At 36.2% G+C, this 14,016-nt stretch overlaps 2 protein-coding genes across 3 annotated transcripts in view; one reads left to right on the forward strand and one right to left on the reverse strand.

The window, feature by feature from the left end:
- Nucleotides 1–6,825: 6,825 nt before the first annotated feature.
- The window catches only part of LOC149654822 (acetylcholine receptor subunit alpha-1-B-like), a 50,651-nt gene continuing 43,460 nt past the window's right edge, over nucleotides 6,826–14,016 (reverse strand). The window contains exons 1-8 of one of the 2 annotated variants that reach the window (XM_089846512.1): nucleotides 8,469–9,043; nucleotides 8,281–8,414; nucleotides 8,185–8,229; nucleotides 8,018–8,127; nucleotides 7,831–7,947; nucleotides 7,681–7,770; nucleotides 7,410–7,615; nucleotides 6,826–7,332 (exon numbers count right to left, since the gene is read on the reverse strand). In XM_089846512.1, the coding sequence (XP_089702638.1) occupies nucleotides 6,872–7,332; nucleotides 7,410–7,615; nucleotides 7,681–7,770; nucleotides 7,831–7,947; nucleotides 8,018–8,127; nucleotides 8,185–8,229; nucleotides 8,281–8,414; nucleotides 8,469–8,544 (1,239 nt within the window). In that variant the 5' untranslated portion in view covers nucleotides 8,545–9,043 and the 3' untranslated portion in view covers nucleotides 6,826–6,871. Of the gene's footprint in view, nucleotides 7,333–7,409; nucleotides 7,616–7,680; nucleotides 7,771–7,830; nucleotides 7,948–8,017; nucleotides 8,128–8,184; nucleotides 8,230–8,280; nucleotides 8,415–8,468; nucleotides 9,044–14,016 lie in introns of those variants that run through there. The other variant, XM_089846513.1, reaches the window with a different exon arrangement.
- The window catches only part of LOC149654823 (obg-like ATPase 1), a 152,742-nt gene continuing 147,883 nt past the window's right edge, over nucleotides 9,158–14,016 (forward strand). Inside the window, exons 1-2 of the mRNA XM_089846515.1 lie at nucleotides 9,158–9,296; nucleotides 9,371–9,620. The gene's annotated coding sequence lies outside the window, so the exon portion shown is untranslated. The remainder of the gene's footprint in view (nucleotides 9,297–9,370; nucleotides 9,621–14,016) is intronic.

Here is a 14,016-nt window from a genome sequence, read left to right on the forward strand (position 1 = left end):
TTATTGAACTTCCATTTTTAGAGAATTCCGTATGTCTTGCCCGTTTTTTCCTCTCTTCTTTCAGTAGTCTGCTCTATGGTCTGCTTGATTATTTATTTATATTCCCAAAAATAAAATGGATAACAATAGCCAAGCATTAATTAGAGCCAATTTAGGAGTTATTAACCTTGCGGTTATAATATTGGCTACTCAGGTGTTAAATAGGAATAATCGCAAGTATAAAAAATCCATATGGGTGAGAAATATATTTCGAAAGAGAAAAGAACAAGGCTGTTTTTCTAATCTCATCAGAGAAATGAGGGAATCTTCTCGATAAAATCTTCATTGTTCACATCCTTTTTTAAAACTATCAACTTCATCGCGGCCGCCATTTTATTTTACCAAAAAAAAAACCCCAAAAGATCGAGAAACGACGTCAGAGTGACGTACGATCATACGGCCCTATTATTGGCTGCGACAATATTCGGCGGCCAAAAAGTAGAGCTCCAGCCTACTCCGGCGAAAAGAGACTTTTCGTTTCGGCGCGCCGAATTTTTTTCGGTGGCGGCAGGTTTTCGCCCGATTTCGCCCCGATTTTCGCCCCGTGAAAACCGGCTTTAATGAAAGTTTCTCCTCATCCTCTCTTCTTAACACAGAGTGAACTCTAGAGCAATCCTTAAAAATGCTGCTGTCTAGAATTGTTTTTATAAAGTAAATGCCTTTAAAAAAGCTCTTAGACTGTTATTTATAGTTCAAATGTTTCTTAATCATTTTGGTGCAACAAATACACAGGAAAACTTTAATGTAGATTGAGTTTATTTAATTATAAGCACTTAAAACGTGCTGCAAACATGAAAAATGGAATATCCGTTTGGATTCGAATAGCTAAACCACACGACTTTATATACATCGAGATTCAATACGACTTGACACTGTGATATAAGGAAGTTTAGTCACATGGGGAAGAGACGCTGGTACTGTGCTCTATGTCGCGTAACTTCGTGTCAATCTTGTATCTATTAAGTAAGGAAAAAAATCTTCCTTTTCGGGTTAAAGTTGCTATGACATTTTGTTTCAATAAAGTTGCTCGAGTTTGACTTTGACGCGACGTTTAAAATTAAACTTAAATCGTGTTTAGCAATCTTCCCTTCTTTTCTCAAAACTTAAACAAATTTAATACTACTTGTTTGATCTTCCGAATTTTTTAAAAACTTTATGAAATTATTATTACGTTTTTGGCAACTATCTCGTGCTTTGGACAAAATTACGCTTCGAGGGGTTATTCACTCTATGAAACCCTCGCGTTTAGTCTAAGGTTTTAGTATACCCTCTGCACGTGAGTGTGTGTCCCCTTGATTCAATATATGGGTTTCGAATCTTTTGGTTGATGGTCCCAGCCCAAAAAGGATCCGGGTTCCTCTCTCTATTCAGCTTACTTTCCTATAAGGTGTTGCCCCGTTTTTGCAAAAGGTCAATAGTTCACCAAGATGGGTGGGTGGACCATAACCGTTAAAACCAAGACTTTGCCTGACGACATGTCTGTTGCATACCCAAAGTAGAAAGTGTTTTCTTTTTTTGGTCCTCCCAAATATGGAGATTATATCATTACAACCCTGTACTGTCATAAATGGCTTTATACCAACACATCTATTTACTTTAAATTGTATTAATTAGTAATTAGGTCTTTAATTGAAGTTAAATATCATTTAATAAGTTTACTTTGGAAACTCTAAGGTTTCCTCATTAAACAAACCTACACGTATGTTTTATTTATTTTTTTCATTTCAAATCTTAACCATTGTTATTATTTTATTATGTTTGTCCGGGTTCGAAGGCCGACCCTTTGAAGGAATTGAAGTTGTCGCCTTTCTTGGGTAAATCTTGTCACGCTAGGGATTGTGGGCGATTTTTAACGGACGGTTTGCGCTAGCTTCGGACAACGCCCTCGAGGGTCAAGGATATGATATTATTATTTTTTATCTAAGAAGGGATTTTTAATATAAAAGACAGGGATTCCAACCAATTCTTTTAAATTCAAACACGCGTACCACGTTTTCTTTAGTTGTGTTTCATCCCTAAACTTGTTGGTCGGTGATTTTGAATAGGTGACGAGTTACACGCTCGACGACAAACTGATTATATAATGTTCCCATGCTGCATCAGCAACGCGTCTTTTATCCCTTGCAAGGTTAGCCCATGATAGAAATTTGACCTTTACCCGCCGCTATGTTTTAAATACCATTATTCTCGCTGACATATTTTGACCGATTGTTTTAATACATCGAAATTGTTTCCAGATTGTTGGTTAATTCGTCGATATAAGAAACGTATTTGATATTAATTCGAAGTGATGATTTCATTTAAAGTATTGCACGTTTTTCTGAGGGGTCAAAGTTGAATTTGGAAGAGGAGCCGATTAAGATAATGGGAAATTAATATTTTAATATTTGGACCCCCATCCCCGTTAAGATTAGATAAATATTATCATGTCAGGTAGGTTAAATTAAATCCGTAGGTTAATGAACTTATCCTCCAATAATTTAGTGGTTTTAATACCATGTCTCGTTAAATTAATATTTTTATTTATTATTTTCCACCATCATAGTAGCGTATAATTTCATCACTTAGCCGTTTCGACACCTTCCTCGAATAGCTAAAGGACATTGTTTTTGAATGGGACTGAACAAATATACCAACCAATACCATATCTCTTTGAAATTGTTAACTGGAGTACTAGGATATCAATATTAGATAAAGGATATCACCCACGCGCCCCTATTTAGTGTATTGAATGAAGCTTGCTTCGCGCGCTCGCTCTCCTGGTGTGAGTGGGAGTTTGTTTGTATTAGCCATTGGGCAACTTTTCTATTGACGCCGTGTCTAGGAATAGATATTTTGTCGTTGGATAAAAGTTGTTGAGGACTTCTTTTATCTGCTATAGTTATCTATGAATGAAAATCTATTAGCGTACGTAACTTCCCTAAGTTTGAAGCGTGGGCCTCCAAACAATACTTGCCCAACAATAAACGGTTTTTTCCAAGAAAATAATTTTAAAGAAAAAATATTTGCTACAGTTTATTCTTTAATTTATTACGAATAAATTATATAACCTTTGGATAAATATTTTGTCGTATGCTCTTTACCCTTAACCCATATTTTGAATAAATGAAACCATTTGAGGAGGTATAGCGAAGTTCGTCCTGTTTTAAACGCGTCGTCGATTTGGGATTAAATTAATAAAACAATTGTTGGATGCGACAGAAACTCCCTTGATATCAAAAGACGCGGCTATCATCTTTAATAAACGGGGTCGAGATGACACACGTTCCTAGACTGTATTCGGAATTATAATTACTTATATAACCCATTTTGGTCCCCCATTTTACCATGGCAGTCGGTATAAAGTAGGTCACTGTCTCTAAACAATTAAAGACCATTCTACAATTACCGGAAATAGAAAGACGGTGTTTGGTTTAACTGAATTATGCACTTGATTTCCCCACAAACATAGATGGAATTAAACTACTATATATATAAATTCTAACATTACATTGAAGCTATTGGCCTCAATATTTGAATCGATACAATATCATTGAATTCCTAGCTGTTAAATGCATTATGACATGAATATTTTAGAGTCGAAATTGTATGAATTTGTATCTCCATTTTGTTTACCACAAGGGACACTGTTTTCGAGTTAAGATTGGATGTAGTATTTTACGGATGACCCCTTAATTTTAATCAAGAAACTGATTAAGACAATGATTCGATTAAGGGGTCATTCCTAAAACACTCCATCAAATCATAAATCTCGAAAACAGTGTCCATTAGGGTCAACAAAATGGAGTTGGAAATTATCCATTTTCGACACAAAATTGATTTTTAAAAGAACATTCAAAGGCTTAAGTTTCGCCAGACCTTTCTATAGTCATGTAGTAAGAACTGGTCTCCTTTTTCAAGTATAACTAAATAGCGTGGTCTTGTTTCGCGATGGTTGGCGAACCGCGAAATCCTTATAAACATAAGCGCGAAATATAGTAGCCTCTTATAGTATAAGTATAGAAAAATATAAAATCCAAGAATAGAAATTAGTCCGTCGGGTTTTGCGCGGGGTGAGAGGTTAAGACAGGCTGCAGCCGAGCGCATCTGTTACTAGAAAGGTTTTTCCTCTCGCATCTCAGATCTACACTCTTAACTAATAAGTACTAGAGCGTTAACATTCTCAGGCTGTGCTCTGGGGCGCCCTAGTGCATGCACCCTCTACCCTCTACCCTCAGTCATAATATTACGGCCGCAACGAATATAGATATAAAAATAACAGCAAACCCGACCAACCGACATCCGTTCTTTCATTCATTATTTTTCTTTGAAAAACTTCTCCATCTTAAAAATGTCATAGCCGTTTTGTTTGCACGCGCGTCAAGAAGTAACCTATGACCTTCAACTTTATTTCAATGCTCTAGCGCAGGTTCCTACATCTAAATATGCTATAAAAACAAACCTAATGATATAAATTCGACTAGTGTCCATCGTAGTAGGCCTAGTTGAACTCTACTACCCTAGCGGCTTGGGTAGACTTTTGAAATATCTAAGAAATCCACGTTGTAGATAAAAAGAAATATTATAGAAAAGCGGACATGCATGGTTTGTTTGTTTGGGTCGACTTGGGGTGTAATGGCACTCTCACGTTTTCTTCCCTTATATTTCATTCGGGGAAACGCGAATGGCCTCCATTACCCTATAACAAGACCTTTAAACCAACCCAGTTTCAACTTAACTGTAGACTAGAATGAAAAAGAGATCTTGGGTCAGTTTATCATTGGTATTAGTGACTAGTCAAAGGTGATTGTGTACCATAAAGCCCCGCTAAGTTAGGGTTGGGATCGAGGGCCCCTCTAAGAAATTTAAAAGGCCAGGCTGTTCCCCCGATGGTGAGAAAATGAAGACCAGCTGTCGCCAAGCCCAGGTCTAGTCGCGCGACCGGAAGTATCGCCTTGAACAGGAACCAACTGCACGGTTTATCTAGGGTTGCCCAAAATTTTAATATCGGTAACCGGTTAGTTGTTTGGATTCTTTTGAATATCTAACCAAAAAAACCTGGTGTGTATGGATACCTACCACGGACTAGTCGCACCATAAGTTAATAAGATGTATTCCATAAGTATGACACTACTTATACTTCGTAATGCTACTGAGAGACTTACAGTTCGAGATAACTAGTTCGAGAACGATGGAAGCGAGAATTGAAGTACTACATTCAGTGGTTAATTTTGCAGTCCATCTAGGTCCTATTTAGTCTGTATTAGCTAAGCCTTTGACAGCGCCTGACCAGGCGTCGCTTTACCCTGAATCTTTGACCTACCTCACTCACTCACTTCATGACAAGCTCCAGTTTGTAACCAGTGACAAACTTATGGTCAACATATCTTATGAACTTACGTTGAAACTAATTAAGCTGTCCTTTCGTCCATTTTCGTGTTGTCGAATATTTCACCGATACTCGAATATTCCCGGCTAAATAAGATTTATATTTATAATTGAAAGATCTTAATGGTTACTTAGGAAGCCCCAGATCTGAAGTAATTGGCCTTAATGTAGTCTCTAATCCAATAAACCGTCGTATTCCGTTATATACTAAATTTTAGTAAAAACACGCTTAATTGGATTTCCAGAAAACAGGATCTTCGCCCTTTTGGAATTGGAAGCAGCCTAAGTCCTTAAAGCTTCCTTTGGGGTCAATTCCCGCCATTTTTTCGGGGGGATTGTGGGGTTCTTTCTTCTTAGAATATTGCCAGCTTCCGGCGGGATCGACCACGTGACTCTATTTCCTCCCTAAAAAAATACTTTCCCTGGCGTACGCGACGCACCCCTCGGGCCGGTCCCGGGATCAGTTCTTCAGTCCTTGGGTATCAGCTGAAGTTTAGACTACACATCCTATAGTCATTCGGCGCCTTTAGGGGTTTTAAAAGACGGACACATTTTTTAAAAGGTTCCAGGCGAAAACATGCGACCAACATGCCATGCGTGTTATCTCCTCAAGTTTTTTAAAAAATAAGAAGACTTAAATATGTTCTTAGATACCACATGTTCAGCGACACGCCAAATATATCCTATTTCAAAATTGAAAAATATTCAAGAATTTTAAACTTTTATGGTGTGTACTGTGTATAATAATTATCTGATCTGTTGCTAAGCCTAAACATTCTCCGTTTTAATCTTATAGTATTATAAGATTAGCTAGCGTATTCTTCACAATGAAATTTCATTGTTTTGCAAATTATATGAAAGAAAACAGACGTTTTTTTTCTGTACAACATGTAAGGGGTGGTCAACTATACAGGCTAGCTTAGCTATTCGAGGCATATTAATCTATGTAGACGTGGTGATGTCAGGCATCACCAATACATCCCTGGTTCTCAAATAAATTGCCAAGCTATCCTTTTCACTTTTAAGTACTTTCAAAGTGCAGAGTTGAACGAAAGCCCGCGGAACGTGTGGAATTAATTCTATTGTTTATGGAACAGTAGAAAGCAGTCAACAGCTGGTTTCACTAACAGATTTGATTGTAAACGTCCAAACGAAAGTCGTGACGTACCGCGTGGGTGTTCCCCCTTTAATTTTGAACCTCTCTCTCCACTAATGTTATTAAATCCGTTTTTTATGTCCGTGCCATTTATGGATGAATTTCCAAAAAGTGTAGGTAGATTTAAGATCAAGATTATTAATCAAAAATACTCTGATAGCATTCCGAAGAAGAAATTCAATTGCGACGTTCAAAAGTTCGAAGGGGAACAACAACCCCTTGACCAACAGATTTTTCTTTACAAATATAGTGTGAGATTATATTAGACATATAGATTTATTGACTATTTCGCAATGACAGTGATTACAATTACATCGATGAGAATAACCAAGAGATTATTATGACGTACACCACAGTAAACACGTAGAAAAACAATCTGTCTATGGTGACGCGTACAATTTTCCAGTCAGATTGGGCTTGATTAGTTGGTTCAGCGCTTGTCCCTTCACCTTCCGTGGTGGTGGTGGTCACTTCCTGTTGGGGTATTTGCGTTGGCATAGCGAATAGTAACTTATCCGGGACACCCTTGAGGATTCGTAGCAGTATTTCCGGTGGTCCGTCGCGTCTTCTTTCAGTTGAGTCCAAGAGGACAGTTTCGGCCAGAAACACGATGGTCATGACTAAGGCGGTGGCAGAGAATTCAGCCAGTATTGGTAATTGCATCCCAGCTGGGATGGAGGTGGCCAGACGTAGAAGGTGTATTGACATCATGGCGTAGTTTGAAAGACCCATAATGTATCGAGGAATTGTCCAAAGCTTCAACCAGAAACCTTCATGGAATAATTATTTATTAGGTCATTGGAGGGATACTACTTGGGAAGTTAGGGTTGGGTAGATAATTATTTACCAGACAAAGTCATGAAAGTGCTGGCCAAAACGGGTACCACGGTTGTGAGCTCGTTCAAAATCGAAGTTCTACGGAAAAACATGTCCAAGGTGATGGCGTGATACGGATACTTGTCCGCTTCATCTTGGAAAAGTACTCTGGCGTGGTAACGATATTTTACCATTTTCCATTTGGTTCCCAAGACGCTATCTTTGTCAATTGTGAAACTGAAGAAAGTAATTAAGTTTATAAGACTTTATTGCGCCTAGTCTGATACCCAATGAGGCAATACTTGTCGTAAACGTTGAGGAATATTGAATCTCCCCTATGACCCCAAGAACCAAACTCCAAATAGCACCAGTGTTCGTCCAGGGGATAATACCTTTATGAGTTCAAAGACTCGTTAACCTTTGACCTCAGACTGATAGTGATTTTCATTTACCTGTAATTAGTTTGACAGGGTGCTTCGAAAGACGTGGGAGGGTAAAAATCAACCCTTCCGTCATGACTGACGTAAGCCAAACTGTCCCGACCTTGGTCTATCTCGTTTTGACCAGCGCTGTAAAGTTAAATCAGCCTGTGGTCAGTGCTATGATTTAAAGTGAATTAGAATTTCAGATGGTCAGAACCTGAATAAAGAAAATATATCGGGTTGCCATATTTTGCGGGCGTCCACGGTGATAGTCTTGACGTTCTTGTAGTTAACCGGGTCCCAAACCAATTTCTGATCAGTCCAAGTCTACAACGTTATTTATTAAATACGTCAAGTACAAGATCATTATGGCAGGCCATTTACCATTCGTACGAAACCCTCTATCTTCACCGTTAATGTTTCTTCGTCCTGGAGATCGAGTACTTAATTTGAGTACTTAAGGTTTAATAATTACTTTACCATATGCAAGATATGTTTTGGGACGTAGGCTAACTTGACAACGGTAGTTTCACTGTCGTTGATAATTGGTCTGGCGTACTTGTCGCCGTAGTTTTGCAAGAGTTTTGTACGCAAGTCCTTGACGATGTCATCCCCTTCAATTAATAATAATTAAATTTAATGTTTGATTAATTTATCTCAAGCTTTACCTTCTCCAGTTATATGGTAAATACATAGAAATATAATGGAAATATTGAGGATTATCGCTTCTTTATGAGAAGCCATTTTACTAACCCGTAACTAAAGAATACTTTTGAAATACTATTTTGTGGGATGTTTTTTTAATCATTGAAACCATGGAGGAAACTCCCCCTTTTTAAGACAATTACATGTCCAAGTACATAGTGTTAATGTGAACAGAGCTGAGAAGATGGTGAGATTTTAGCAAATTTTCAATTATTTATTTATTAACTCTTGTAACTTGAACAGCAATTGTAATTGATACTTTGATGGAATACACCTTCTATTATTATATGTTCAACATGTATATTTTAATGCATGGAAGCCTGTACTTTTACATTTAAAGGTTCTTGAACTAAAAACAAATATGGGAACATCTAGGGACAGTTTTAATAATTATGTGTTAGGCCTAATATTTAAAAAATATTTCCAATATAATTTTGAACAAAAATATTCCAATAATAAATTATTTATTATTCAATAAAATTCGGCATTTTCCATTTAAGAAATGCCGGTATTTTTCAAATTCTAAACTACAACCAATCTCGCTTCCTGATTGGTTGCCATTTTTGGTCGCTTAGCAACCGAGGAAAAAAGATCATTACGTCATTTTCAAGAAGTCTTTCGGAGGGAAAAAGTTGGCTCAAAAACCTTTGCCCCGAAAATCAAAGAAAATTTTTGTTTTTTACTTAAAATACTTGAAAATTTTAACTTAATTTAGTTAATTAACAAGTATTTAGTAGAATTAAAGCAAAATCGATGGTTAGAATGGCCAGAAATATCGTTAAACTAAAAATGTAATAATAGCCAAGGCTTAACATTTTTCGTTTGTCATTGCAGGCTAACCATAGTGATTTTTTTATCCATACAGATGGAATTTGAGTAAAATGGCCATTCAACTGGACAACTGTAGATAAAATACACCTTTTCAACTGGACAACTGTGGATAAAATACGCCTTTTCAACTGGACTGTGGACATCTGTGGACAAATTTCAGCTTTTCAACTTGTGGAACAAATCTGCCGGAATCTTATATCATTCTGGACACTGTTCATGAACAGATATCCTTCCTTGCATCTGATAATTGTCAAGTCGTCAACGATTGTCAACGCTGGAGCCTTGTACGTACCTTTTGGGTACTGGTGGTGGTTTTATTTTGCATGTAGAGTGTTATTTTGAACATTTGACTGTTCAATTCAAAAATCAACGCAAACTCTCCATTATTCTTCGGTATTTTAGGATATAAAGCGACTTTAATCCTTATTTCGGTTTAATTAAGATTAAGAAAGACTTATTAGATGATAGTCTCAGGGGTTTAAAAGAAATTTAGTCAATTTTTGCTGAAATAAGTCAAAAATGCAGATTTTCCCCGTTAGTTTTACGAACTGTTAAATGTCATAATATTTTGACTTTAACGTTCACCACTATTACATACAAATAATTAAGCCTAAACCAGGGATAAAATTAATTTAATTCAAGTATTTAAACCCGTGTTCCTTTTACGGAAATGTGCCTTTTAACAATTCAAATCCAACTTTGAAACATAGAGATTTGATGTGAAAGGTCAAAAACACTGCGGTACTAGCGACACCTATCACCATTATATCTTATCTCCTAAATAAAGCTAAAATTTAGGACTTAAATTAACATTAAAATATAAATTTTAGAAGTTTTAAAAATAGGTTTAAATAAATACCTATAAATTATAAGGTTTAAAAAGAACGATTTAGTTTAATATAGTTGCACATTTGGGATGATAGATGGCGCTTTAAAGCTATACTTGCGAATTCAGCTGATACAGCGCGCCAAAATTGAATTTGAAGTAATTCATAGCGTAGCCATTGCCAATAGGTGCGAAAGTAACATAATTACTTATAAGTACGCCACATTTTTCATTAGACTTAGAGAAAAATGTTCCATACCTAAAACACAGGTACAATAATTTCAATGCAACGGGGACAGATAGATGTAAGGCAGCTAGTTATGTGCGCTCCAATTTTTAATTTGACATTTAAAGGGGGTAGAAGTAAATAAATGTAAGTGTAAGTTAATTTTAAATAAGTATAGCGCAAATTTTGCGCTACTGTGGGCGAAAAACGTTAGGTTATGACAAAATATCACAAGTTGTCATAATAGCAAAGCTTTTAGATCATCATAAAGGGCGTGGCTTATATTTGTCCGTTCGTTGCCTCCCATAAATTACTATTTCTTAGAATTTGAATAAATTCTAGTTTCTTATTATTTTTTTTCTTCTTATTGCTAGACCAGACCAGACCGTAGTTAATTGGTCGGGGGGGGGGGGGGTTTCAAAGGGTTATACCCCCCCCCCCCTTTTCTCTCTTTGAAAATAGCGCTCGGGAAGAACCTTATTAAAGGGTCCGGAAACCCCAGAACAGGACACTCAGACGCCAAAGGCTTAATTTAGGGGTTAGGTTAGAAACCAACCACTTTATGACCTTTCTCAACCTTTAACTCCCCCCTTTACTGCTCCCCCCCCCAAGGACTATTTTGGGTGCGGGTCACACCCCTTAATTATAATAATCGTGTGTTTGGTCTAAGAACCGAAATTTGGATTTTATTTTTTTTTTTAATTTTTTTATAATTTAGTTGCACCCCGAATTTTGATAACGCGGTGTTTATGTAATTGGGGTTGTAGTAGAAGATGTTGTAGTAGAAGTTGATGATGTAGTTATTACCGAGGGAGTTTATGCCAGGATTTAAGTGAACTAAATTAGGTATAATTTCAATTTGGGGAGATTTTTTGTTTCTGTTTGGGTGGAACTTACCTATATTGCAACGACCATCTTGTTATTGTTATTTTTTGCTCCGTCTTTTAGTAGATGTCAGTAGCGCTGCCACGTTTTATATATATATATATTCGCGCCTTTTTATATTTTTGCCGATGGTGTATAATTTTGCGAAGTATATGATTTTTTTTCCTGGAATTGGCACTCGTCAAACGGACAATGCCTTTCGGTTTTTTTTTTTCTTCTTCTTCAGACCCCCGAAAAACGAGGGAACCTTCGCTATCAAAAAATATTAACAACCAACCGCGTCATAATAATAATAATTACTTTTGTTTAAATATAGTTTTAAGGTTTTTAATCGTTAGTTTATGATTTCGGGAATTCTTGGTTAGGAGTCGTTAGTGGTTATCCCCTCGGTAGCAAACTACGCCTTGGCTATATTTAGGTATATGAAAATCATTTCTCAGCTGTTGCTGTTATTTTTTTCTTGTAAGCTCAAGGAGTCTTTTGAAGTTTTCTTGTTAGGATTAAATGTAACTAGATTGTTTTTAGTGTTTACTCCGCGTTACCTTTCGTCTTTGCTGTATATATAGCTTTGTGAGTATTATTTTTTTAATTCGGATTAGAAATTATATTAAACTAATTTTTGAAACCTGATTTCCCCCCCCCCCCTAAAAAAAGGATTGTTAAATTTAGTAGGTTTTTACGCGCGTCATTGCAAAGTAATTGATAACGAATGACATTGCAGAATTTTAACGATTTAAGTATGTTTTATTTAATGACAGCGTGTAATTGCCACTCAGAATCGTTAAATATTCAATTTATTATAAATATTCATTTAAATATCTGTTGGGAAAATGCGGATAACTACGGTATAAAACCATTTGAAAATACTTAAAAGACTTTAATGGAGAAACACGATGGTGTTTTTAAAACTGCAACCAGGAGACGAGGCTATTTGGTCCTATACTCTTTGTCCATCAAGTAGCCTGACCTACAGGTGTAAATGGTGTTAGTCCTCCTAGTCTGAAAATTTAATCTCAGTTAGTGCCAGGCCCAGGGTAGAAACGTCATTATGTATTGAAAGATGTCCTTGGTGTTGTCCGCAACTGTATGGTCTTTTGTATACCCTCTTTCGCCATAGGATTGTTGATAGTTGTTGAATTTTCTTTAGTCACGTTATTCAGATTCACTTAAATCTTCTAATTATAATTTGCTTAGAAATTTATTATAAAACCCGTTGATACTACTGGTTTCGAAATATTATTAACAAAGCTCGATCCAAATATTCGAAAATCGTCTATTTTATGAAGTTATGTAATTGTTATTAGTGCAATAATTGCACATGATTAATTAAGTCTGCTACTGAGCGATTTTTAATAGTTTGTTTGGTAGTCTTAAATTATTTTTCACAGAAAAATAAAAAAATAAGTAAACTTAAATAAAGAAAAAAAAAAACAGTGAAATCCTCAATTTCTATGAAATTAGTTGGAAACTTTGCAAAACTTGATCGAACTAATGAAGGTATCCTGGCGCCAGTAGGCCGCCCGGCGAGACCAGACTTATCTTTTAACTTCTTTCCGATTGGCTGATTTTTTTACCCGTATTCACCGATCCGTATAGGAATAAATACCCTCTAGTTACCCCGAGGGGTCGGACGTTTAGGAAAAAGTGTACGGGATTTCGAAATCCAATTTGATTTCGTCGGATTTTGTCGGATTTCGTTTGATTTCGTCGGATTTCATAGGATTTTGTTTGATTTCATCGGATTTTGTTTGATTTCAGAGTTCGATAAAATCCAATGGATTTCATCGAATTTTGAGATTTTTCCCGTGATTCCGTCGGATTTTGCTATTTTTACCGCGATTTCGACTGATTTTGCGATATTTCCCTCGATTTCGTTGGATTTTGAGGTTTTTCGCATGATTTCCTCGGATTTTGAGATTTTTCCCCGTAATTTCGTCGGATTTTGTGATTTCTTTTGATTTTGGATTTCGTGAATTTTGTAATGGATTTCACGATTTCTTTACTGATTTTGCTTCTGATTTCGTGATTTCTTTCTTGATTTTGTGATTTTTTTTACTGATTTTGTGATTTTTTACTGATTTTGTGATTTCTTTACTGATTTCGTGATTTCTTTACTGATTTTATGATTTCGTTGCTGATTTCGGATTTTTTTATTTGATTTCGAAATCAGCGTTGATTTCGGATTTCTTAAATTGGATTTCACGGGTAGCGTACGGGATTTCATGAATGACCGACCCCTCGAGTTACCCCCACTGGACCACTTAATAAGAAAGAAGAAGCCTTGGGAATGGGACGACGACGTATACGCCGCATGGCCACTGGTATTAGCCGCCCTAGACGTCACTAATGTTTTCCATATAAATAGTGTATCCGAGAAAAGATGATGCATTTTGGCAGAGGAAAATTTACAATTTCAGATCATCTGATTTCATTCATTATTTCCAAATATTCTCCTATAACTTTCCAAATATTCGTCGATAAGCTCCCAAATATTCGTCGATAACTTCCCAAATATTCTCCAATAACTTCCCAAATATTTTCCAATAACTTCCCAAATATTTTCCAATAACTTCCCAAATATTTTCCAATAACTTCCCAAATATTTTCCAATAACTTCCCAAATATTTTCCAATAACTTCCCAAATATTTTCCAATAACTTTCCAAATATTCCCAAATATTTTCCAATAACTTCCCAAATATTTTCCAATAACTTTCCAAATATTCCCCAATAACTTTCCAAAT

Source organism: Phalangium opilio, unplaced genomic scaffold (genome assembly GCF_054372755.1).
Source record: "Phalangium opilio isolate 3A_F unplaced genomic scaffold, DU_Popi_V2 ptg000079l_1, whole genome shotgun sequence".
Lineage (NCBI taxonomy): Eukaryota > Metazoa > Arthropoda > Arachnida > Opiliones > Phalangiidae > Phalangium > Phalangium opilio.